Here is a 20,655-nt window from a genome sequence, read left to right on the forward strand (position 1 = left end):
CCTCAGAAATGTCAATTAACATCAGTAGCAGTCGGGATGTTTTTATAAATTGACTCGCTTTTCGTGACATTTGGTGGACTACCTGACTGGCTTCGTCGCTCCTATTGAGCGGCTTGCGAGCTGAGGTGACTCGGCGCGTCGGCGAAGTAGGTTTGTAGGATAAACGCGCGTGACAGCAAAGGCTCGATCTCGTTCTCAACCCAGTCTTTCGTCGGCAGGCTCTGCAGAAAGAGCACGAGGTCCTGGAACTCGAGCGTCTTGAGCGCCTCGCCAAACGTCATGAGAATGGCGGCGCACACGTACACGTGGAAGCTTTCGAAGCCCGAGTCTTCACACAGGTACGTATCCCAGATGCGCACGATTCCGTCCAGTGGTAGCTCGCGCATTAACAAACAGTTCATCCAGCGGAACGCAAACTGCACGAACTGCACATTCTCACGCTCCACGATGTGCTCGAAGAGCTCCGCGTCACACCGGTGAACCAGTTCCTCCATGCGCTGCACCATGCGTTGCAAACCTGGCTGCGCGAACGTGTAATGGTCCTGGATATCGTCCAGAAGCTTCGTCAAGCACCAGTAGCTGTCCGCTTCGACGATCTGCAGGTTTTCATCCGACACCTCCGACAAGTCGCATGTCTGAGGCTCATCTGCAATCGACAAGCGCCACAAAAGACATCTCCTTAGCATTCCCATAGTTTTCAGCATAGATCAGGCTCGAATCGCTGCTTACCGATGAAAGCCGAAAGAAAGACGACTAAGAACGGCGTCATGAGGTCGTTGATTCCTTGAACGTAGCCGCTGGCTGGGTGTCGGATTGCCCAAATATACAGAACGCGCTCCATGCACTACATACACACGATAGCAACCAACGAGCGATATTGCAACTTTGTCAATACGATTCAGCGCCACCCCATCAAACGAATGCTCTGGCCTGGCTCACCTGGTGAATGCGCTCATTTTGGAAGAGCTTAACGTCAGCGTTGGTGCGTGGAATATCGACGAGGATCTGCCGCAGCGTGGTCTGCTCGCGCGTACCCCGGTCGGTGTCCGGGATATAATAATACTGCTGCAACAGTTCCACGTACTCCTGTCGTTTTCTCTCTAACATGGCGGCTCGACGGTCCTGCTTCGGCGGCATGTAACCCTGTAAGCATACGAGGCAAAAACGTGAGAGTCAAGCACGTCATGTATGCAGCAAATACCACGGCAAAGATCGTACCAACAGTAGCCGCCAGACTGTGGGCCGGTGCTTCGTAGGTACGCCACCCCAGCTGAGCTTGCGAAGCTGGTCCAGGTCGACGACCTCCTTCTCCAGCAACCGCTCAAACTGCGTGTACCGAAGGTTTCCCGACGCATTGCGCGACGAGGAGGCAGACGGTAACACCGAGTTAGCGGTAAGCGGAGCCCCCTTGTTGCCACTGTTATGGTGGTGGAGGTGGTGGTGCGACTTGGCATGCCCGTGCGTCGGAGTGCCGTGAGCTTCCTCCTCCAACTCGTCCTCGTGCAGGGAGTGCCGGTTCCTGCCCGAGTGGTCAACTGACCTAGAAGCCGCGTCATCGGTCTCACTATCCGCGGACGATAAACTACGGAGACGCGGCGAGGCTGAGTCAACCGGAGACGACAGTTTTCTATCAAAAACACCACAACTTTAGGTAAGATACCCCATTATCCAACGTCCTCCAAACCAAGGCACACTCGAACCTTGGAGGAGCCGGCGACGGTGTTGCCCACACCGGAGGCAGTTGACCAGTGTTCACCTGCTTCACGGAGCCCGGCAGTGCCTGGGGCTTCTGCTGTGCAGGGGCCTTATTGTTCCCGCGCGAGAAGAAGCTCGAGGTCGCCGCGTTGCTGAGACTCGAGGCCGCCGCGCGCTCCTTCTTCTTCTGCGCGAACTTGTGCAGCGCCGTCTTGAACGGGTTCGACGTCGCTCCCTGCGGAGGGGACGGGCTCGGCTGCATCTGCATCAACACGGTCATAAGGCATCAATACCAGGTACTAATCTGTTGCCAGCAGATACTTTCGTATCCTTTGGGGGGGGTCCAGCTTCAACAACTGTCGCACAACGCACCATATCTTCGGTAGCAGGGCGGTTGTCTGCTGCGGCTTCCATCGGCGCAGTGAACATGCTGGTGCCGGCTGCGAGAGCGCTGGATTTCGCTGGGTTGAGCCCCGAGTAGCTGCTGATATTTCGAGAGCTGCTCGAAGCCGAGGCGATCGATAGCTTCACTGGCTGGTAGAATATCCAGGGGATTTTGGGGTGAGCTTATGGGCAGGAGCGTTGGGGAGATATGTGCAGCGACGACGAGCGCGGAAGACGCGCGGGTCCCGCGACAGAGGCCTCTCCCTCGACGTACCAAGGTCTGCGGATTCCACGCACCGCCCGCCGTTTTGTCCTTTACGCAAGAAGCCGGCGAGTGGTGTGGTCCACGTGGGATCAGGCATAGCATAAAGTAGTGTGAAATACATCAGATTAGATAGCCTAAGTTAGAAAAGGAGTCAGCTGAGATTAGGCACCAAGCAGAACTGGCAACTTGCACCCGTCGGTAGCGGCTTGCATCCTACTCAAAAGCCCTGATGTTTCCTGCGTTACTCGCGGGGCGAGACGCAGTTTGCATTGGAGTACATTCTAATATGTGAGTTGGAAGGCGACAGCGCTCGGTGCTATAGTACATGTGCTACAGTATACCTCGTGCAGGTCTACTTGGTGCATTGCCGTTTAACTGCTCGCTGAGGCGCTTCATTCTTAAGCCAAGTCTTACTTTACAATGTCTAACAATCTCTGCGTGTATGCTGTTGCTGGTTGCTGCGACGCAGGACTTGCCTGGCCGTAGGTCAGCAGGCAAGTCGCACGTCTGCTGCTATCGTGCACTGCTGCCAGCAGTGCAGTCTGCTGACCAGGCACGACCGCGATGCCGCTGGAGCAAGCGGGTTTTTGCGTCGAAGTGCGGGTTGGCTATTGTACCCGCTTCGACCTCAGGGCAGCAGAGATCAGGTGCGCAGAGACTGGGAGCGACTTGCCTCGGCGTGCACGTTGCAGTGCAAGCTGCCCAAGCTACAGCGCTCTCAATGCTCGACTTGGCCCTCTGCGCCGGGTCTGCGCAGTGGCGATGACCGGCCACGGCCACCTGCCCGGGCCAAGGATCCACGTTGAACCGGACGAGCGCAGGACGACGAGCAAGACACGCGATCGCCCCGTCGGCTGTGCATGTTGAGGTGGCGGCGGATTTGAACTCCTTTGGGCGGGAATCCCGCTGGCGGCGCCGAAGGTGACGCACTCACTTGACCGCCAGAGACGAGCCCCGGCGCCGGTGCTTGGGGCTGCGATCGACTTGCAGCGCGCGCGCGGATCTCAATTGACGAGGCAAAAGCTCGCCCGAGCTCGCTCGTTCTCGCCCACCGAGGCGTCCAGCAAATGGCGGCGAAGAAGGCGCCACGGACGACGGCATGAAGCACGTTGTCGTCGAGTTCGAGTAACTTGTGCGGGGCCAGCGGCGGTCGTGCCGTCGTCCGCACACCAAGATGGACACACTCGCAGCCAGGCGAGCGAGCGCGGCGGCGGCGCCGACCTGAGCTGCGACGCCCCAAGCTCGCGTTGCCGGCGGCTTCCTGCTGCGTGCGTCCCCATCGCGGCCGGCGCTCTGCGATCCTCCTCCTCAATTCTCAGCCTTGTGTTGTTGCCTCTCTCCGTTCACGCCCTGGAGCGCCGAGCACTATAATCCCCCATGGAAATCGCCACCATCTGGGCGGAAGCGAGCAGCGCACGCCATGCACCAAGAGGATAAGCAAAGCTGAAAAAATCCCCGTGCAAACGCTGCCGGCGTCCGGGATCGTAAGCTGTGAGCCTCGCCTTGAGCTTGAGCTCGGCACCGGCAGGCAGGTGTTGCCGCGTCGTGCAGCGCTGTCGCACGATCCGACGAGCGCCCGGGAGCTTGACAACGCAACAAACATCACTCTGGTCGCAGGCAGGAACTTTCTTGTGAAAGACGGGCCTGCTGGCCAGCCCCTGGGTTGAGCGCGCAAAGGCAGCGAGAGTGATCATGGCGCGCGCCGCATGTGGGGCTCGCCGCAGATGGAGAGGACTGCTGCGTGCTGCCGCAGCCGGCGCCGGCAAGCAGGCACGGCACGACATGGCATGGCACGGCATGGATGCTGCTGGCGCCAGCCAGCCGGTGGCCACCGGCCATTTGCGATCTTTGCCTCGAATTTGTGGAAGAAAGTCAGCGTATCTTGTGAAAAACCTCGCTTCTGGAAGGCGGGTCGTCGGTCGTGCCACTGCCCATTTTCCGAAAATGAGCTGGTTTTTAAAGTTGAAATGGGCACGAATGTTAGAAGAAGATCGCCGCGCTGCCGCTGACCGGCAAATCTTGCGCTGCAACGCGAATGCGAGGAAAAGCTGTCGCAATATCTGCTATATGCCCTGCTTCAGCGATTTCCGGAAGTCCGGCCGCTTCATACGTCTACCTACATGTAGTCAGGATCCATCGAATGTGCTTCTCTGACCCTGTTGAGTTTCTGGCGGAAACGCTGCACGGAACAATCGCGTGGCTGTCATGGGTCGGAACGTCCGCCTTGTCCGTCCAACCACGACCGAAATTGAGCTCTGCGTTTTTCGAAAATGGGATTTGATGCGCCCGGCTCTGCGCTTGGATCCGAAAAGGCGAGGTTTTATTATCTGCCCTCTGGATTACCTGGGCGAAGCCGGTGCGGGGGGCGCACGCAAATCAAAGCTAGCGCACGGCCGCACCCAGCGGTCAAAAGGGAAAAGGCCACGGAGGAGGCAAGTCGAGCACTAGGAAGAGCGCCAGGGCGATATTTCACCGCCGTAGACCAGAGCAGGAAGTAGCAAGGTATGGCCTCCACCCATCCGTCCAACGGCACCTTGCGTCCCCCGAGACGCGAAACGCTTTGTGTCGCCAGCGCCGTACCGTAGAAGTCTCTAACTTTTTGCCTCTCTTCTCCCCCCCTGTCGCTTTAGACACTTCGCCATTTCCTTCTAAACACACACTTAACCAAGAGAAGAAGACGATAGAGAACACACCACCACACAACACAGCCATGACAGACTTCATCCGCAACATTTGGCAAAACGCCGGCAACGCCGGAAGCGCCGCCGCCGGCACTGCCGGTGCCCGCAAGCCGGACGCCGTACAGCCCGTGGACCAGATCCGCCTGCCGCCGGCCGCCGCCGCACCGTCGGAGCGCCTGATCAAGCTGGAGCCGCCGGCCTCCCCCGCGTCGTCGGCCTCGTCCTCCTCGGACGACGCGCAGTCGGGCAAGGCGCAGCGCATGGCCCGCGTAAACGCGCGCCGCGACAAGCGCAAGCCGCTGGAGGCCGCGGACGCCGCCGCCGCGCCGTCCACTAAGAAGCTCAAGACGGAGCCCGCGCTCGACCCGAGCGGCGAGGAGCGCCTGCGCGCCATGGAGGCGCAGCTGGAGCACCTGGACCCGGACTCGAAGGAGGCCAAGAAGAAGCGCCGCCTCATCCGCAACCGCATGTCGGCGCAGCTGCACCGCGAACGCAAGAAGGCGTACGTGGGCCAGCTCGAGGACCAGCTCCAGGCCAAGGAGCGCGAGCTCAAGGCGCTGCAGGAGCAGCTGGCCGCCATGGCCGTCGAGAGCGAGCAGCTCAAGCAGCAGCTCGTGCGCAAGGAGAGCGTGGCCCTGGTGGAGCCGCGCATCAAGGCCGAGCCCGAGCTCGTCGAGGCGGTGGTGGCCGCGCCGCAGGAGCCCATCGTGGTGCAGGACGAGCCGGCCGTGGACTGGGCCGCGTGCCTCGAGGACATGGACGACGCCATGGTGGGCGAGGACCTGCTCTGCGACCTGGACGAGTCCCCGCTGGCCGCCTACGGCCTGAGCCCCATCAGCGAAGACCCCGTGGCCGCCGCGCTGGCCGAGGAGGAGCAGCGCCAGAAGGCGCAGGCCCAGACCCAGTCGCACCACGAGATCCACGCGGCCAAGAAGAACCTGGCCATGATGATGGCCATGATGTTCTCGGTCACGTTCTGCGGCCAGAGCGAGTCGGTGGCCAACGTCACGAGCGGCAGCAACTTCTCGTCCATGTTCAACGCCGTGCCCGTCAAGGAGCTCTCGCAGATGAGCATCGCCTCGCGCATCGTCGCGTGCCTCGAGAAGACGTCGTGGGAGGACTTCCAGGACGTGTCCTCGTGGACGGCCTCCGCCGCCAGCGCGGCGGCCGCGGCCGCGGTGGCCGTCACGGCCGACAAGAAGTCGCGCTCGCCCCCCGCCCAGCAGCCGGCTAACTCGCCGTCCGCGGCCTCGGACGTGACGGACTCGTCCGGCTCGTGCGACTCGCCCAAGGAGCTCGAGGACGTGGGCATGAGCTTCGACACCGACCTGATCGAGGAGTTCGTCTACCCCGTGGACGAGCCCTTCGCGCCGGCCCTGGCCGACACGAACTGGTTCGGCGCCGACAGCGACGAGTTCGGCCACAGCGACGTCGAAGGCGACGACGAGCACATGCCCGAGACCAAGACGACGGTCAAGCCCGTGTCGATGACCTCGCGCCTGTACGAGAAGCTGACGAAGCTCTGGAACGAGAAGAACCAGGTGCTGCTCACCGTGCTGAACGGCAAGAACGAGGTGACCCGGCGCTCGGTGGCCGACATGAGCACGATCCGCAAGGGCATGTCCACGGGCGCGCTGTTCCCCACGATGGCCGCCAACGCGGCCACCGCGTCTAACGACAAGCTGCTGGAGAAGCACGACCAGTCGGTCACGTTCCTCTACCCGCTGAGCGCCTTCTCCAAAGACCAGCGCTCGGCCGCCTTCCCGAACGGCGCCAGCTCCGACCAGGTGTTCCTGGAGGTGTCGTGCCAGATCAACGGCGCAGTGACCCCCGTGCTGTAAAAGGGTTGGCGAGCGGCTAGGTAGACATTCAGTATTAGGGAGCGCGAGCACGAGCAGCAGAGCTCATGCTTCGTATCTTCATTTCGGTGTAGGCGTGGAGTTCCATTATCTATCACGAGAACCATAGAGTCGAAGACAATCAATGGCTTCTTTGCTTTATCAACCCGCGCATGCACCTCGTTGCCTTTCATCAACTGCTTGTCATTGCCATTGCAAGCGTCTTGCAAGGCAAAACGTTGATGTTTTGGCTTTCAAACGCATTTGCACTTGGTCGCCTCCTTCGAAGCACACTACATGTATCTGGATACGACGATAGTGATTGCATGCATGACCCGATCGTGCGGCTGAGCTTCATTGGTTTCCCACATTGACACGATGTCAACTATGTACACAGCTGAAGCTACAGCGACTACAGCACAGCACTGGCGCAGGCCTTCAACTACATGTACTTAAGTAGAGCAGCTTCACTGCGCCATCTCGCAGCTCTTGCGCTTCCTGCGAGCCTTCTCGTCATCACTGATGGGCTGCGCGAGTGGTGGCGGCGCCGAGTCCGTCGCCGTTGCCTCCATCTCCGCGCAGTCGTACGTTGCCGGGCACCGATCCAAGTCGACGCAGCCAATTGACGGCATCGGGTCGTTCGCGGAGCCCCAGCACTCCTTCGTTTGCGCGCGCACTGCCAATAGTTGCTCGGCAGCCTCCGCAGACGGCAGCTCCACATACACGCACTGCTGTCCCTCCCAGTGCACGTTCACCAGCCTGGTCGCCGACTGCAGATTCAGAGCCCACCCCACACAGTGCTTGATGTGGAACGTCTTGAGTGCAGGACACGAGTTGTTGCCCGCGCCGTTCGGTAGTGGCGTGGCCCCTGCAGCCACGGGCGCGCGCGTGCGAGTGAGCTTCATGCGTACAAATCGAGAGCGTGACGGCGTAGGTGTCGGCTGTGGGAACGGCCCCGGCAGATCCAACACGTAGGTCGGCAGAAAGTGGCTCACGAACAGGACGTTGCGAAGACTCTCCAGTGCATTATCAGCGCGCTTCGATTTGCTCTCAGGCCGCTGCGAGGATCTCCCCAACGACGCAATGGACTCGTTCGAGACCCCAAGACCCGAGCACACACGGAGGAACACGAACCCCGTCATGAACGCGTCGTAGCCTGCTTGATGCGCCTGGAGCGGCGCTTGAGACGAGCCCATGAGCTCAGCTCCATACTCACGGGCGGCATCAACACCCCTCACACTTGGCTGCGCGCTCTGAACCTCCGGGCCGTAGAACGGGTGCTTCGATAGCACCTCGAAGCAGTTCTCGAGCGCAGTGTGCGCCAAGTGGGTAGCGAACGAGTCCACCTTCTGCATCGCATAGTCGACAAGCGTCTTAGTATCAAAGACGCCGCCCCCTGCGCCTAGCCAGGCATGCAACTCGCGCTGGAACTCGGCACAGCGCGCCGGCAACGGTCCATGGAACTTCTCGTAGCACTGCATCAGGTCGAGGAGCATGTTGTGTCCAACAATGGGCTTGCGCGCGGCGACGATCGCATCCAGCACAGCCGTGAACCCAATCAGACTCAGATTCCGCTCGCGCATTTCGTCGTCCGCAAGCTGCTGGTCCGCCAGCAACAGTGCTTCCCGTTGGCACTTGGAGCGCGCGGCGATGATACGAACGCGACGCCTCCACGGGTTGCGTACAACGTCCTCGTCGTCCACATTGTCCACCTTGCAGTCGAGCGCTAGCGACCCCGGGAGGATCTTGCGCAGATACTGCACCAGCGCGTGACGACGGAACGGTGCAAGCGGCTCCGTGACGTACGCACCACACGGGCCGTACGTCGGGTCTGCAGGTACTGGTGCCAATAGAAATCGCTTCATAGCAGCAACAGACTCCTCGTCCGGCTCGAGGTTGCCGTCCTCAACTCGCTGTAGCTCCTCTTCAGCCAGCTCCGGCTCCAGCTCCTGCTGCCCCCTCTCCTCTTCCTCCTCCTCCTCGATATCTTCCTCCTTGGCCAACTCATCTTCAGCCTGTTGAGCCGGTTGGTCCATAGGCTCCTCCTTCCCGCTGAGGTTGCTGCTCGTCGTGCTGCCGGGCGGCGTGGGGCGATCGCGATCCCCCCTCCGCTTGTTGCGTCCGTTGTTCTTCTTCTTGTTCTTCTTGCCCCCGCGTCGTCCGCGACGCCTCGTGCCGTTGTCCTGCATCGTTCCAGCCCCTCGCCCCACCACAATTTCCCTGCCCGCATCATCGAACGCCGCGAGCCGCTGCTTCAACTTGGCCGCGAGCTGGTCCAGGAAGGCCTGGGTCTCGTCCGTGATGAGCGCCGGCTGCTGCGGGTCGAACTTGCGCAGGATCTCGGGCCGGGCCGACCTCTCCAGCGCCGACTTGCACGGCTCCTGCTGCTGCTCGTGGTGGGACAAGTGGCCGATGCCGCGGTCGATCCACGCGTTCAGGTCGAAGCCGTGCGCGCGGATGTACTGCAGACACTTGGCCTGCACCAGGAACCTCCTGTCGGGGCACGCGGACGCGCCTGCACCCGCGGATCCATTGGCCGCATTGCTGCTGCTGCCGTGGCCGAAGACCTTCTCGTGGAAGACCGGGAAGAGCGGGAACTGGTACGTCTCGACGCGGAACACGCGCGCGTCGGCGTCCCAGAGGAAGACGCTGAGCCCGAACTGCACAAGCGGGAACTGCCTGGCGCTCTCCCGGTACTGGGCGAAGCGCTCGTCGATCGAGTCCATGACGCTGGGGCGCGGCGTGCTGCACACGCAGAGCAGACACAGACAGAGCGAGCGTTAGGAGACGCAAGTGAGAGGCACGAGACGAGAGGACGCTCGCTACGCGACGCACTCGTGGCACGAGACGCCGCCCATCTCCGTGTCGATGGCCACGAAGGCGCTGCGGCTCACGACGCGCTGCAGGCGGCCGAGCGCCGCCGCGTCCAGCTCGCCGCGCCCGAGCTCGTGCACCCGCACGTCTCGCAGCATTGTCGGCTCTGGAAGAGGGGAAGGGATGCGCTAGTCGTAACCTGAAACTTGACATTTCCAGCCAATCGAGCGCGACTTTCACGTTAAGACCGGCAAGTTGAAGTGACCCCCCAAAAAAACGGACGCCTCACATTAACGCCTACTTATTGCTAGCTACCCTTTAGTGCAATGCAGCCTCCTGTCGTTAAGGCGCGGTTCCGCGTGCCGCTGCTGCTCATGACCATGGTCTGTGGCTGCGCGTACCTGTACGCGGTGCTGGACGTGCCGACGCTCGAGTTCCACGAGCTCAAGCACTCGGTCTTCCCGTCGGCGTCCTTCCAGACCCGTCGGGGATTCAGCAGCGTGCTGCGGTGGCTCGAGAGCTTGAACTCCAGCGAAGACCTGGCGGTGCTCGCACAACTGCTGACACAGGCACGACTCCAAGCTGCTGGCACGTCCGAGCCCAGCTTCGCTGCGCGGGTGGCGTCGGCTGCGTCGTCCGAGAGTCTCCAGCATCTGTCCAAGCTTGGGCTGCAGTGCGGCCTCGTGATCTTCCTGTACCGCCGACGAGTGCTCTCCAAGACGCGCACCATCCCGACCTTGTGCCTCTGCATCCTGAGCTTGATCTGCTGGAAGATGGCCCAGACGTGTCTGCACGAGGTGCTGTCGCCGTTCCGCTCTTCGACTGGCTCGGGGTTCCAGGCTGCGGCTTCGCAGGCCAAGCCACTTGCTCTTCAGGACTCGCGAGACGAAGTCGCTGCCTCGTTCCTCAACGCTCTCTTTGTGGCGAGATACAGCTCAGTCTGCATCACCAACGCGATCTTCGGGCGCGCGTACCAAGTGCATTTCTGCGAGCCGTGGCCGACCAAGTGGAAGCGCGTCCCGGGATACCTGGGCTCAAAGAACCTCGTTCTCGGCACACTATTCTTCGCTGCAGCCGGGGTCAGTGCCATGAGCGTGTCTTCTCCAGCACTGCGATCGCTATGTGAGGCGGCGGGGTATATCGAACAACTTGCGCTTGGGATCGCCTTCGGTCACTTCGTCTTCCTGTATTTCCAGCCCACATATGACGACGCCGAATCTCACATCAAAGCAAAAAGCGATTAACCGTTTATAAGATTCATTTCCCGTCCATACCTTAGTCTTCCTCATCACTCGAGAACGCCAAGTCCTCCATTAACTCATCACCGCCGTTGTCCATGGACAGCCCGCTCTCGCGACACACATAAGCGTAGGCATCTTGCCCCACAGTTTCCAGCAGGGGACCCATGAACACATCTCGGATGAGTTGGAGGTCCTTACCTGAATCCAGGAACACTGCAGCAACGAGCGCTTCGAACACATCGGCAAACATCTTCGGCAGCGTGTGGTTGTTGCCTCCACTTGACGCGCTCTTGCCCCTCGCCTTCTGCCTTTTTGATAATTCAACAGCTTCAAACGCTGGGCTCAGACCAGTGTTCGATTCGGCCTGGGCGTATTTCCGCTCAATGTTGGCAACGCGCTCCATTGTCTCCCGGTCGATACGAACGGTGCCGGCGAAAATACACTCGTCTACACCAAAGCATGCCAAAGCCGTCTTGCCTAGCGCATCATTTGACACCGTAGCGCTCTTCCACTGCGATAGAGAACCCGGTAGCCACTTGTCGTACTTCAGGAACGCGTACGATAGCGTCAGGTACTCGATCAGAGCATCGCCCAGGTACTCTAACCGCTCATAGTCACCCTTCCAAACCGTCTTCTTCTTCTTTTGCGTGCGCGACATCACCTCAATGTCACCGCCTTCAGCCGCCTGATCAGCGTCGCTACCATTCGCATCCATTTGGTCGATGTGAAGGACTAATTGACCCACCGATGGGTGTGTTACTGCCTCAAGCAGCAAGCGCTTGTTCCGGAATGTGTACTTCAGTCGTTGCTGAAGGAGCATGAGTCGCTTGGGTAGATCCTCGAATTGCGGCACTTTGAAATTCATGCTCAGTGGGTGCTCCACTCCTCGACGAGAAGTCATTGCCGCGTCATACAGCTCATTGGGGAAACAGTCTGGGTAAAAGGGTCGTGCGAAGTTGGTCGACGGGTGCTCAAGGACACTGACACCAATCCATTTGAGGAAGTATCGCGCTCCCTTCTCTCCTTGACCAACAAGATACGCTCCAGTAATTGCCTCCAACACGTCAGCAATCCACTTCGATGGAGCCACCACGGGGTCGGGAGTCTTGCCCATACACGACGGCTTCCAGCACTGGAAGGGGTGTTGCTCCACTTCGGCTGGGTACAAGATGTAGTGGTGAAGGCGTGCCGCTAGCGCGAACTGGTTGAGTCGGTCATTTCGAATGATGTCGCGACGAAGCTGCGTCAACTGACCCTCTTGAGAAATGTCTTTCCGCTGCTCGTACATGTACCACGAGGTCTCGAGTTTTAGGAACGTGTCCCCGAGGATTTCAAGCCGCTCGTAAGCAGGCTTTGTGGTCGCGTCATCCAGCAACACCATGTCGAGCTCCAGACCGATTTTCCCCATCAGATGCGAGATCTGACACTTGCGTTCGAACTCGTAGAGAAGCGGAACGAGTCCCATTGCATCGAAGAAGCGGTTCTTAGTCAGTCGCAGGCGCGACGTGTACTGCGGGACGAGCAAGCGTTCGTTAAACTTGGTCTTGTATTGCGCGACGCTTCCTTCGTCGTTGTTGCGCTGCATGACCCGCCGGATGATAGGGACGATAGGGGGCACTTGAACGCCATGAATCAGTGGCTGCTCTGCATCTGCTTCCTCGAGCTGCTGACGAGTATGCCATCGACCTAGGATCGGATTACCTGGGGTGGATTTCCCCTTTTTCAAGTGAGTCGCCCAGGCTTTGTCGTCCGCTAAATACTCCTTTCGTATATCATCCACTGTTTTGTCGGTAAACGCTTGCACGACGTAACTCGCATTCAGACGATATGTTGGCACGCAGATCCATTCCTCTGTCGTATCTGCGGTGTTCTCTGCTGTGCAAGTTGAGGGTAGAGGCCACAGTGGCTCGAGCAATGGTTTCCCAATGATGTCACGTACGTACTCCCAGTCCAGTGACAGCGTTGGTGGCTGCTTCGTCTCGTCCAGAATACTAGGAACAACCAGGTATCCCTTATCGTTTTGCTCAGAGAACTCGTTCCACACGTTATCACTCGAAATGTCGACATCGCGCACCGCGTCTTGTACACCCATACACGCGAGGCGCATGACCACCAAGTGGAAGTGCAGTACATCGTGCAGCTCTTGCTTTGTTAGGGTAATTTTCAGTGGTCGCTCAGCGAGCGTTATCGGCTGGATCTCCGGTGTCATCACTCCACTCGTAGCAAAATCGTATCGCCATCCCGTGTTGGTGTTCCCGGTGTACAGCTCATTAGTCGCCAAGATAGCGTAGTGTGCGCCGCTGAGACCATAAAAACACATCGTCGTGGACCATTCTTCGCCTTCTTCGCTGCTGATGGCAGCTTCTTTCGTCAAGCTACGAATCGGTCTCAAACTCAACTCAACCGCACTCACAGGCGGTAAGTCATACGACGACTGCGTCGACAGATCGGCCAGTTGTGCGTGTTGCTCGGGAGCTTCGTCGTTCTCGCCAATCACAATTGTGTCGTCGGATTTGGAAGGTGCACCATTGCTGGCGGTTGCTCCTGCTCCGTTTTCATCCTTGTGAATTGTAGCCACTTGGTCGTCCAGAAGCTTCGAACGGAAGTGGCGGTCCAGCAAACCCTTCTTTATCAGCTCTTGGCACGCCTTGAACGCGACGATACCCTTCGCTTCATCCTGTGTCTCCACCTGCTGGGAATGCAGTTGCTTCCGAATACCCAAAACCCCTGGTAACTTTAACGTAGCTGAATAGTGAAAGCGATTATCCTGGACGACGGTCGTGGCAGTGCCGGATCCCTCATCTTCATCCACATTTTCCTCAGCCGCTTCATTAGCGCGTTGCTCTGCCTCTGCCTTCAATACATCGATCTTGTCCGTCAGCTTCGCATTATACTTCAGAAGCTTCTTCTTAGATCGCTTCAGGGACGGAGCCATGTGCTTTACGATAGAGATACGCTTCACGATGTACTGTGGGCGGCGATCGTACGTATCCAGGCCGGGAAGGGTGTCACAAAACTTGCTGAGGCACGAGACGCTGTTCGTCACGTTCAAAATCGCACCCGTGTCACGATTAATTATCTCGTACGGATTCACCACAGGTTGCACCCTCTTCGGAATGACAGCGTTCCGACTTTCTGCCTGCAAAGAGACTAGCGTTGAGCTGACAGAGGCCGGTGTGGCTTCGGTCGACGATGCTGTGGGTGGCGGCATCTGTAAACTACCATTTGAATTCGAAGGCGTAAGCGCTGGCTGAGATGCCGATGGATGAACTTGGTTGTTTTCTTGCTCAAGACGAATGAACTCCTGCATTTTGCGGAGTAGTCCCTCAAACTTCTTCCGAGCCACCATCGTGTCTTCCGTGATGTACTTGATGAACCCCTTGGAAGCATCTGCTCGCTTCCCAAACTCGTAAAGTTTATTGGGCTCCAGCAACTCGTTCATGACCACAACAAGGTCGCACGGCGGTGGAGCCATGCACATTTTCTGCGAACTTTTGGACACCGAGGTCGTCACCATGATCTTCGTCTTGTAGTTTGTAAACGTCTTCATCACCTTCAGAAATGACGAAAACCGAAGAGCTCCAGAAATGCGGGCATTGCTGCTACCAAGCATGCAGCAGCTAGGCGGCAAGCCCATGCCTGCAAACGCGGCGGTGAAGTACTCAGCAACGACGCGGCAGTGACATCTCCTTTCAAGAAACACCCACGCTCGGATCTCCTTCTGTCCTGGAGAATTCGCGAATCGATTCCGCACCACCTCCGCAGTCTTCAGCAGCCGCGGCGAGGCCTTTTGAGTTCCGCAAAGTGCCGACTGGGTGGCCAGCCACGCCAATACCTTCAGGATAGGTCGAATCTTGACCCTTGTACTCTCGTCGATCTCGACATTGGGCCCTATAAACCTGGCAATCAGACGGTTTATTTTCGCATCCTTGGAGTCATCTTGGCCGTTGCTGTCCGCAGCACTGTTCACGTCCATCATTTCAGCGTCGTCTTCCCCCACTTCCCCATCCTCTGCTTCATTTCCGGCGTCACTTTCGATTTCCTCCCCATTCATCCGATCGTCCACTTCCTCTTCGTTACCTTGTTGTTTCCGCTTTCTCCTGTTATTAACGTTGTCCGGGTCATCGACAATACACGCCTGCAGATTAACCTGCAGCTCCAGCTCCACGAACTTCCAGAGACACCACTCCCCCAGATGCTCCTTCACGGACTCCGCGTCCTGGATGAACCTGTTCACCTTGTCCTGCTTCTTCTTTTCATCATACACCGCCGCCGAGTTGCCAAGCTCCAACTCCAGTCGAAACACGTGCACCAGGTCCACCTTCTTACTGTTGGCTCCCAGCAGAAAGTCTCTCACACTCCCAGCTTCCTCCTCTTTACTTCCCATCACCTCATTCTTAAACACTTCGCAATGCACCGGAGGGAAACTCGGCTCCAAGGACGCCGACGACAGCACCGGCAGCATATTGAACACATGGATGTGCTTCAGCAGCGGGTTCGTCACCGGGCTCCAGTCCATCCTGGACGCCGGCAGCTTGGACGTGGCGAAGATCCGCAGCGTGTCGGCGCTCGGCATCTCGTCCATGAGTCCCGTCAGCAGCTTGAAGAAGGACGGCAGCTCGGCGTGCACGAGGTCCCAGTCCTCCACGACCAGCAGCTCCACGTCGCTCAGCGTCAGGACGCCTCTACGTAACGTTTCCTGCAGTATCAGCGGCGAGAGGACGGCGATCTGGCCGCGCGCGGCTCGTAGCTGGTCGCGCGCGAAGGCCTGGTCCTCCAGCCACTTGCTGCCGCCTGGCTTGGGCGCGCACGACGCGCTGTCGTCGCTGTTGAGCACGCGCAGGCCGCACAGGCGCGCCAGTTGCGTCTGCAGACCCGCGCGATCCGCAGTGGACGCGGCCAGCGCCAGCGCCAGCTGCTGCGGGCGGGAGGCGGCGGCCTCGCACAGCAGCGCGCAGCTCAGGAAGCTCTTGCCCACGGGCTGCACGCTGCTCACCAGCACGCTGCGGTGGCGCGCCACGGCCGCGATCTCCCGCTGATGCTCCCACAGCGCGGCCTCCATGGCGGAAATTGCGGAAATGATGGCAGGTCAACTTGGGTACAAAAATGCAAGTGACAACCTCGTGATAGTGACATTCCGGCTGAAAACGGTAACGTCAGGTGAAAACCTTCAACTCTTCACATGCTTTTGTTGTTGCATGCTCTTTGACTAAGCGAGTACGCAACCACAACGACTCGGGTCGGAGGCTTGTCTTGTCTGTGCGGCTAACAGCACCGCCCCATGACTGAAGAATCGTAGCGACTTAGCTATGGTGTTTTTAAGTGTTGAGAAAAATAAAGCACAGCGGGGATTCATACCAAGCCTATTTGGCGCAGTGCGTTGCTCACTTCGATGTAGTGTCCGCATGACTGTGGACTTTGACTTCCTACTACCCATGTGTGAACTCGTCTCGAAGTGCTGGCCGGCGTATTGGGGCGATGTGTATCATTATCGCCTGCATGCATGCATGCGAATTGAGGAAAAGCATTCCGAGACGCATTTCTTTTTGCCCACATTGCTGACATCTGAACAAAGTCACCAGTACGTGATGGCGCGCCGATCTGCAGGGTCAGGGAAGCATTCCCACAGAGGTAAGGTCTATCTCTCCCTACTGCAGTTGACTGCGAACACCCCAGGCCGGGTCTGGTTTCCATGGCAAATTGCCACCCGTCTTTTAACCTGCGACGAAGCCGATAGATTTCGACGGTCTGCTCTGTAGACGACAATGGATGATGATAGCTGCGGCCGCATGAGCAAGCGAGGCGCGCCTCGGTCTCAGCAAGTTTTCTTGTGGGCCGCGGCAACGGCGGCGCCCCGCTGGCCCGCGCCGGCCTCTCCGTATGCTAGCTCAACTCGAGGGCCGGGCCACGCGGAACGTTCCTGCTGGCCGGCCAGGGGCAACGTGTTGAAGCTGCCCCGTGAATGCGGGTGTTTGCGCATGTCCGTGACGCTCTCGCCGTCGCTGACAGAGCCTGGGGCTGGAGCCCGGGACGCACCACGTCATGCGCTCGAAACGACACGAGGTTTCTTGCGGAGCCCGCGAACAGCTCATCTAGGATTTGGGAGGCATCCAAACACACTCAGAATCGCACTTAGCTGTAAGCCCTCCGGAAACGATATAGATACAAAACCCGCATAACTCAGGTTATGTATTTTTCTCAGTACGGGATTGGCATTTTTCTCAATTTATCTGCTTTTGTACCTACATTCATTCTTAGGGCCACCTAGCGTTCTCAGAAAACTTCTTCTGGTCGTCCCTCAAAATTCGAGAACGGCGGACTCTAGTTCAAACAGTTGGGTCTGTCTGTCTCTCGAGAAACGGCTCGGGCGATTGGCGCAGTATCCACGGCGCACTTACTTCCCCATTCGCCTCCTTCCGCGTTCGACGGCCTCGCATCGAGAGCTGTCCTGCGCGTACTGAGTCACCGCCTCCGCCTCCGCGCCTCCGTCTGCCCCACCCCATGCCCAGCCCGCCCACGCGCTGCTTGTACGACCGCCAGCCCTTGGACCCGAGACAGCAACCACAGCAGCAGCAGCAGAACCCGGCAGATGACCAGCGAGACGTCGAGGCGACAGCGGCCCGAGCCAGAGCCACAGCGGCGGCCTTCGCCATGCGCAAGCAGTGGGAGGCCAAGGCCGCGTCCTTCCAGCGCGGACTCGAGCACGTGAGGCACTGCCACGCCGGTGACGCGTGCGGCAGCTCGCTCTGCCACTCCACGCGGCGCCTGATGAAGACGTACGCGACCCACCCGTGCCCCAAGAAGAGCGGCAATAATAATACCAGCAACAGCAGCGCGGACTGCCGCGTGTGCAAGCTCTGGGACTTCCTCACGGCCTCGCAGCAGCCGCAGCAGCTGCCGAGGCTACAGCGCGCCTTGGCGCAGAATGGAGGCCTCAGCTGCGGCTCGGCGCTCCTGCAGACGCGTCGACTGAGCCGCCCCAGCGTCCTGACCCGCCGGATCGCCACTGCGCAGAAGGAAGCGCAGACTATGCTGCGTCGCTGTTAATTGGCAGCGACCAGCGGAGATCCTGCTCGAGTCAAGACGAGAGAGATATGAAGAAGAACGAGGAGAAGACGGCAGATGGATGCTCAGCTTCTCCATTTTTGAGCTGCCAGGGCGGCGCGCGGGGTCTCTATATGGGCGGCCGCGTGTCCTGGTAGCAACGAGGAGTGTAGGTGCAGAGGATGAAGAGATTTAAGCCGCACCGCGCAGCCTACAAATGGATCTTCAGGCCTCGCTTCCCCACCTTATTCCGGCCAATCCTGCAGATTTACAAGCCGAGCTCCTTGAACCTGCGGAGGAGGCAACCAACAGTAGTTAAGAGTAGTTAGGATACCATTGTAGCATAGTGATTCACAAGAAAATATAAAGAAAAAGTGGCCTCCTCATTGCCTGTCGCCTCGTACCTCTTCTGCTGCTGCGCGGCCAGCTTCGCCAGCGCCTTCTCGAACTGCTCGTTGTCGTGGTAGTACATGAGCGCGGCCTGGAACGCGCGCAGGTCCAGCTTGTACTTCTTGCAGATCTCCTCCGTCTGCTTGCCCGACGCCTTGACGTACTGCTGCGAGAGCTGGCCGCGGAACTCGGCGTCCGACAGCTTCTGCTTACGCAGCGTGGTGGCGATCTTCTCCATCTCGGCCGTCAGCGACGGGATCAGCTCCTCCATGACGCTAATCACCGTCGAGACCTCAATGTCCGGCTTGTCCTCGGGAACCATCTACAGCAGCACACAACAATAGGCATCAGCACCGACAAAGAGCCTACAGCAGTCGGATATCTGTTGCTCCAAACTCACCCACGCAGACTTGGCGCCAGGGATCAGCGGGTCGCGCGAGCCCGTGACCTTCCACCGCAGGCGTCCCAGCTTGCGGACGAAGTCCTCGATCGTCTCGGCCTCAGCCTCCGAGATCTTGCCGTCCGGGCCGCCGCCGCGCAGCGTGCCCGTCACGAGCTGCTGCATGGCCTCCTGCACCTGCTCCTTGGTCACGTAGTTGTTGCGGAAGACCGCGTCCTGCACCTTCTCGAGCGTGGACTCGAAGGCGATGCTCATGTTGAGCGCGCGCTGCTCGGGCGACAGCTTGAGCTTGCCGCTGTTCTCCTTCTTCTCCTTCTCCACGCTCTTCTCCAGGTCCTCCAGCATGCGCGCCGCGAACACGCTCATGTTCTGGTCGATCTGCTCGTACAGCCGCAGCAGCGCCGTCACATTCTGGATCGGGTTCACAGTGTAGCCACCCTCCGGTGCCGATGCCTCCTGCTTTGCTTCACTATGGGCCTCACCGCCCAGCGCTGCAGCAACGGCTAGCGCGCCACCCGCCGCAGCCAGCCACTTCGTCGCGCTGACGTGCTGCGCCTGGCGCCCAGGGACCGCGCTCAATCCGGAAAAAGCGCGGGCGTGCTGCACCGCCATCTCGACATTGCTGCGTGGCGACCCGTTGCCAGTCAGCGGCCGCACCGCGCCCAGCACACGCCGACGCAGCGCCCGCTCCACCTTGGTCACTCGCGCTCCGAACATGGTCGTCAAAAAGTCTGCGGCCAAGAATCGCGTATAATTGTGTATACAGTGGTGCGTATACTTGGATTGATTATGATAATCTATCCAGTGTCTATCTGCTGTAACTAACTGACAGCGATGACGGTACTGCACTATACGCGATGAATTATACGGATGCACACGCACCACCCACGCGCCCTGTCCATTAGAGTATCATCGACCCCCAAGCCCAAGGAAGGAGATCGAGCATGAGCGCGCTGCTGCTGGGCACGGAGCCCGTGACTGAGGTGAAGCTGCACCCCGTGGTGGTGCTGCAGGTGCTGGACCGCGCGCTGCGCCGCGCCGAGGGCCAGAAGCGCGTGATCGGCACGCTGCTGGGCCGCGTGGAGGGCGGCGTGGCCGAGGTGAGCGGCTCGTTCGCCGTGCCGCACCTGGAGAACGGCGACGAGGTGGCCGTGGGCCGCGACTTCCACACGCACATGTACGAGCTGCACCAGCGCGTGAACGAGGGCGAGGTGGTCGTGGGCTGGTACGCGGCCGGCCCGGGCCAGCTGGACGACCACTCGGCGCTCATCCACCAGTTCTACAGCTCGGTCTGCGAGCTGCCCGTGCACCTCGTGCTGGACACGAGCCTGCAGGGCGACAAGCTGGACGTGGCGGCCTTCGTCAGCGCGCCGCTCGAGGTCGTGGACACGGCGCTCGTCAACCAGTTCAAGCAGATCCCCGTCACGCAGAAGGTGTCGGAGCCCGAGGCCATCGCGCTCAACGCCATGGCCCCCAAGGACGCCGAGGCCAAGGCCGCGGCCCTGCCCAAGGAGCTCGAGGCCCTGGAGGAGACCATGGAGCAGCTGTACAAGGTCATCGACGGCGCCAGCTCCTTCGTGGGCGACGTCGTTGCGGGCAAGCAGACGGCGGACGCCAAGCTCGGCCGCGAGATCGCCGACGCGCTGGCCGCCATCCCCATGCTGCGCGAGGAGCAGTTCGACCAGCTCTTCAACACGGGTCTGCAGGACCTGCTCATGGTGTCGTACCTGTCGGGCCTCACGCAGGCGCAGCTGTCCATGGCCGAGAAGCTCATCAACACCTAAATTTGTGGATAATCTCTCTCGGACTGGACCTGTCTCGGTAGTTTTAGTAAGGCGCGAACAGGTTGCTGCGTTGTGCTTTTGATTCTCTCTCTCTCGTTGTGTGTCCTGTGTGCGCGTCC

General features: G+C 59.5%; 9 protein-coding genes across 9 annotated transcripts; 4 read left to right on the forward strand and 5 right to left on the reverse strand.

The window, feature by feature from the left end:
- Positions 1-101: 101 nt before the first annotated feature.
- On the reverse strand, positions 102-2,109 carry PHYSODRAFT_318886 (hypothetical protein; the record flags this gene model as incomplete). Its single annotated transcript, XM_009537538.1, has 5 exons — positions 102-635; positions 940-1,143; positions 1,219-1,627; positions 1,701-1,951; positions 2,068-2,109. The coding sequence occupies 5 exons, from the start codon at positions 2,107-2,109 to the stop codon at positions 102-104; spliced, it is 1,440 nt and encodes a 479-aa protein (XP_009535833.1).
- An 874-nt stretch (positions 2,110-2,983) lies between these two features.
- On the forward strand, positions 2,984-7,339 carry PHYSODRAFT_355946 (hypothetical protein). The gene has a single exon (XM_009537539.1). It carries the CDS (start codon positions 5,055-5,057, stop codon positions 6,864-6,866), a length of 1,812 nt encoding a protein of 603 aa, XP_009535834.1. The 5' UTR covers positions 2,984-5,054; the 3' UTR covers positions 6,867-7,339.
- PHYSODRAFT_525456 (hypothetical protein) lies at positions 7,331-8,728 on the reverse strand (the record flags this gene model as incomplete). The annotated part of the gene is made up of 1 exon (XM_009537540.1): positions 7,331-8,728. One exon carries the CDS (start codon positions 8,726-8,728, stop codon positions 7,331-7,333), a length of 1,398 nt encoding a protein of 465 aa, XP_009535835.1.
- Positions 8,729-9,028: 300 nt separating this feature from the next.
- Positions 9,029-9,847, reverse strand: PHYSODRAFT_423896 (hypothetical protein; the record flags this gene model as incomplete). The annotated part of the gene is made up of 2 exons (XM_009537541.1): positions 9,029-9,608; positions 9,699-9,847. Coding segments are annotated over 2 exons (729 nt in total), but the record flags the coding sequence as incomplete, so codon positions are not given.
- A 204-nt stretch (positions 9,848-10,051) lies between these two features.
- Positions 10,052-10,921, forward strand: PHYSODRAFT_524983 (hypothetical protein; the record flags this gene model as incomplete). Its single annotated transcript, XM_009537542.1, has 1 exon — positions 10,052-10,921. The coding sequence occupies one exon, from the start codon at positions 10,052-10,054 to the stop codon at positions 10,919-10,921; it is 870 nt and encodes a 289-aa protein (XP_009535837.1).
- Positions 10,922-10,952: 31 nt separating this feature from the next.
- Positions 10,953-15,980, reverse strand: PHYSODRAFT_339570 (hypothetical protein; the record flags this gene model as incomplete). The annotated part of the gene is made up of 1 exon (XM_009537543.1): positions 10,953-15,980. The coding sequence occupies one exon, from the start codon at positions 15,978-15,980 to the stop codon at positions 10,953-10,955; it is 5,028 nt and encodes a 1,675-aa protein (XP_009535838.1).
- Positions 15,981-17,543: 1,563 nt separating this feature from the next.
- On the forward strand, positions 17,544-18,065 carry PHYSODRAFT_355948 (hypothetical protein). Its single transcript, XM_009537544.1, has one exon. It carries the CDS (start codon positions 17,570-17,572, stop codon positions 17,963-17,965), a length of 396 nt encoding a protein of 131 aa, XP_009535839.1. The 5' UTR covers positions 17,544-17,569; the 3' UTR covers positions 17,966-18,065.
- A 222-nt stretch (positions 18,066-18,287) lies between these two features.
- Positions 18,288-19,460, reverse strand: PHYSODRAFT_564919 (hypothetical protein; the record flags this gene model as incomplete). The annotated part of the gene is made up of 2 exons (XM_009537545.1): positions 18,753-19,460; positions 18,288-18,674 (listed from the first exon to the last, which is right to left on the reverse strand). Exons 1-2 carry the CDS (start codon positions 19,362-19,364, stop codon positions 18,288-18,290), a joined length of 999 nt encoding a protein of 332 aa, XP_009535840.1. The 5' UTR covers positions 19,365-19,460.
- A 210-nt stretch (positions 19,461-19,670) lies between these two features.
- PHYSODRAFT_355949 (hypothetical protein) lies at positions 19,671-20,622 on the forward strand. Its single transcript, XM_009537546.1, has one exon. It carries the CDS (start codon positions 19,697-19,699, stop codon positions 20,534-20,536), a length of 840 nt encoding a protein of 279 aa, XP_009535841.1. The 5' UTR covers positions 19,671-19,696; the 3' UTR covers positions 20,537-20,622.
- The last annotated feature ends 33 nt before the right edge of the window (positions 20,623-20,655 follow it).

The sequence above is a fragment of the Phytophthora sojae genome, assembly GCF_000149755.1.
Source record: "Phytophthora sojae unplaced genomic scaffold PHYSOscaffold_10, whole genome shotgun sequence".
NCBI lineage: Eukaryota > Oomycota > Peronosporomycetes > Peronosporales > Peronosporaceae > Phytophthora > Phytophthora sojae.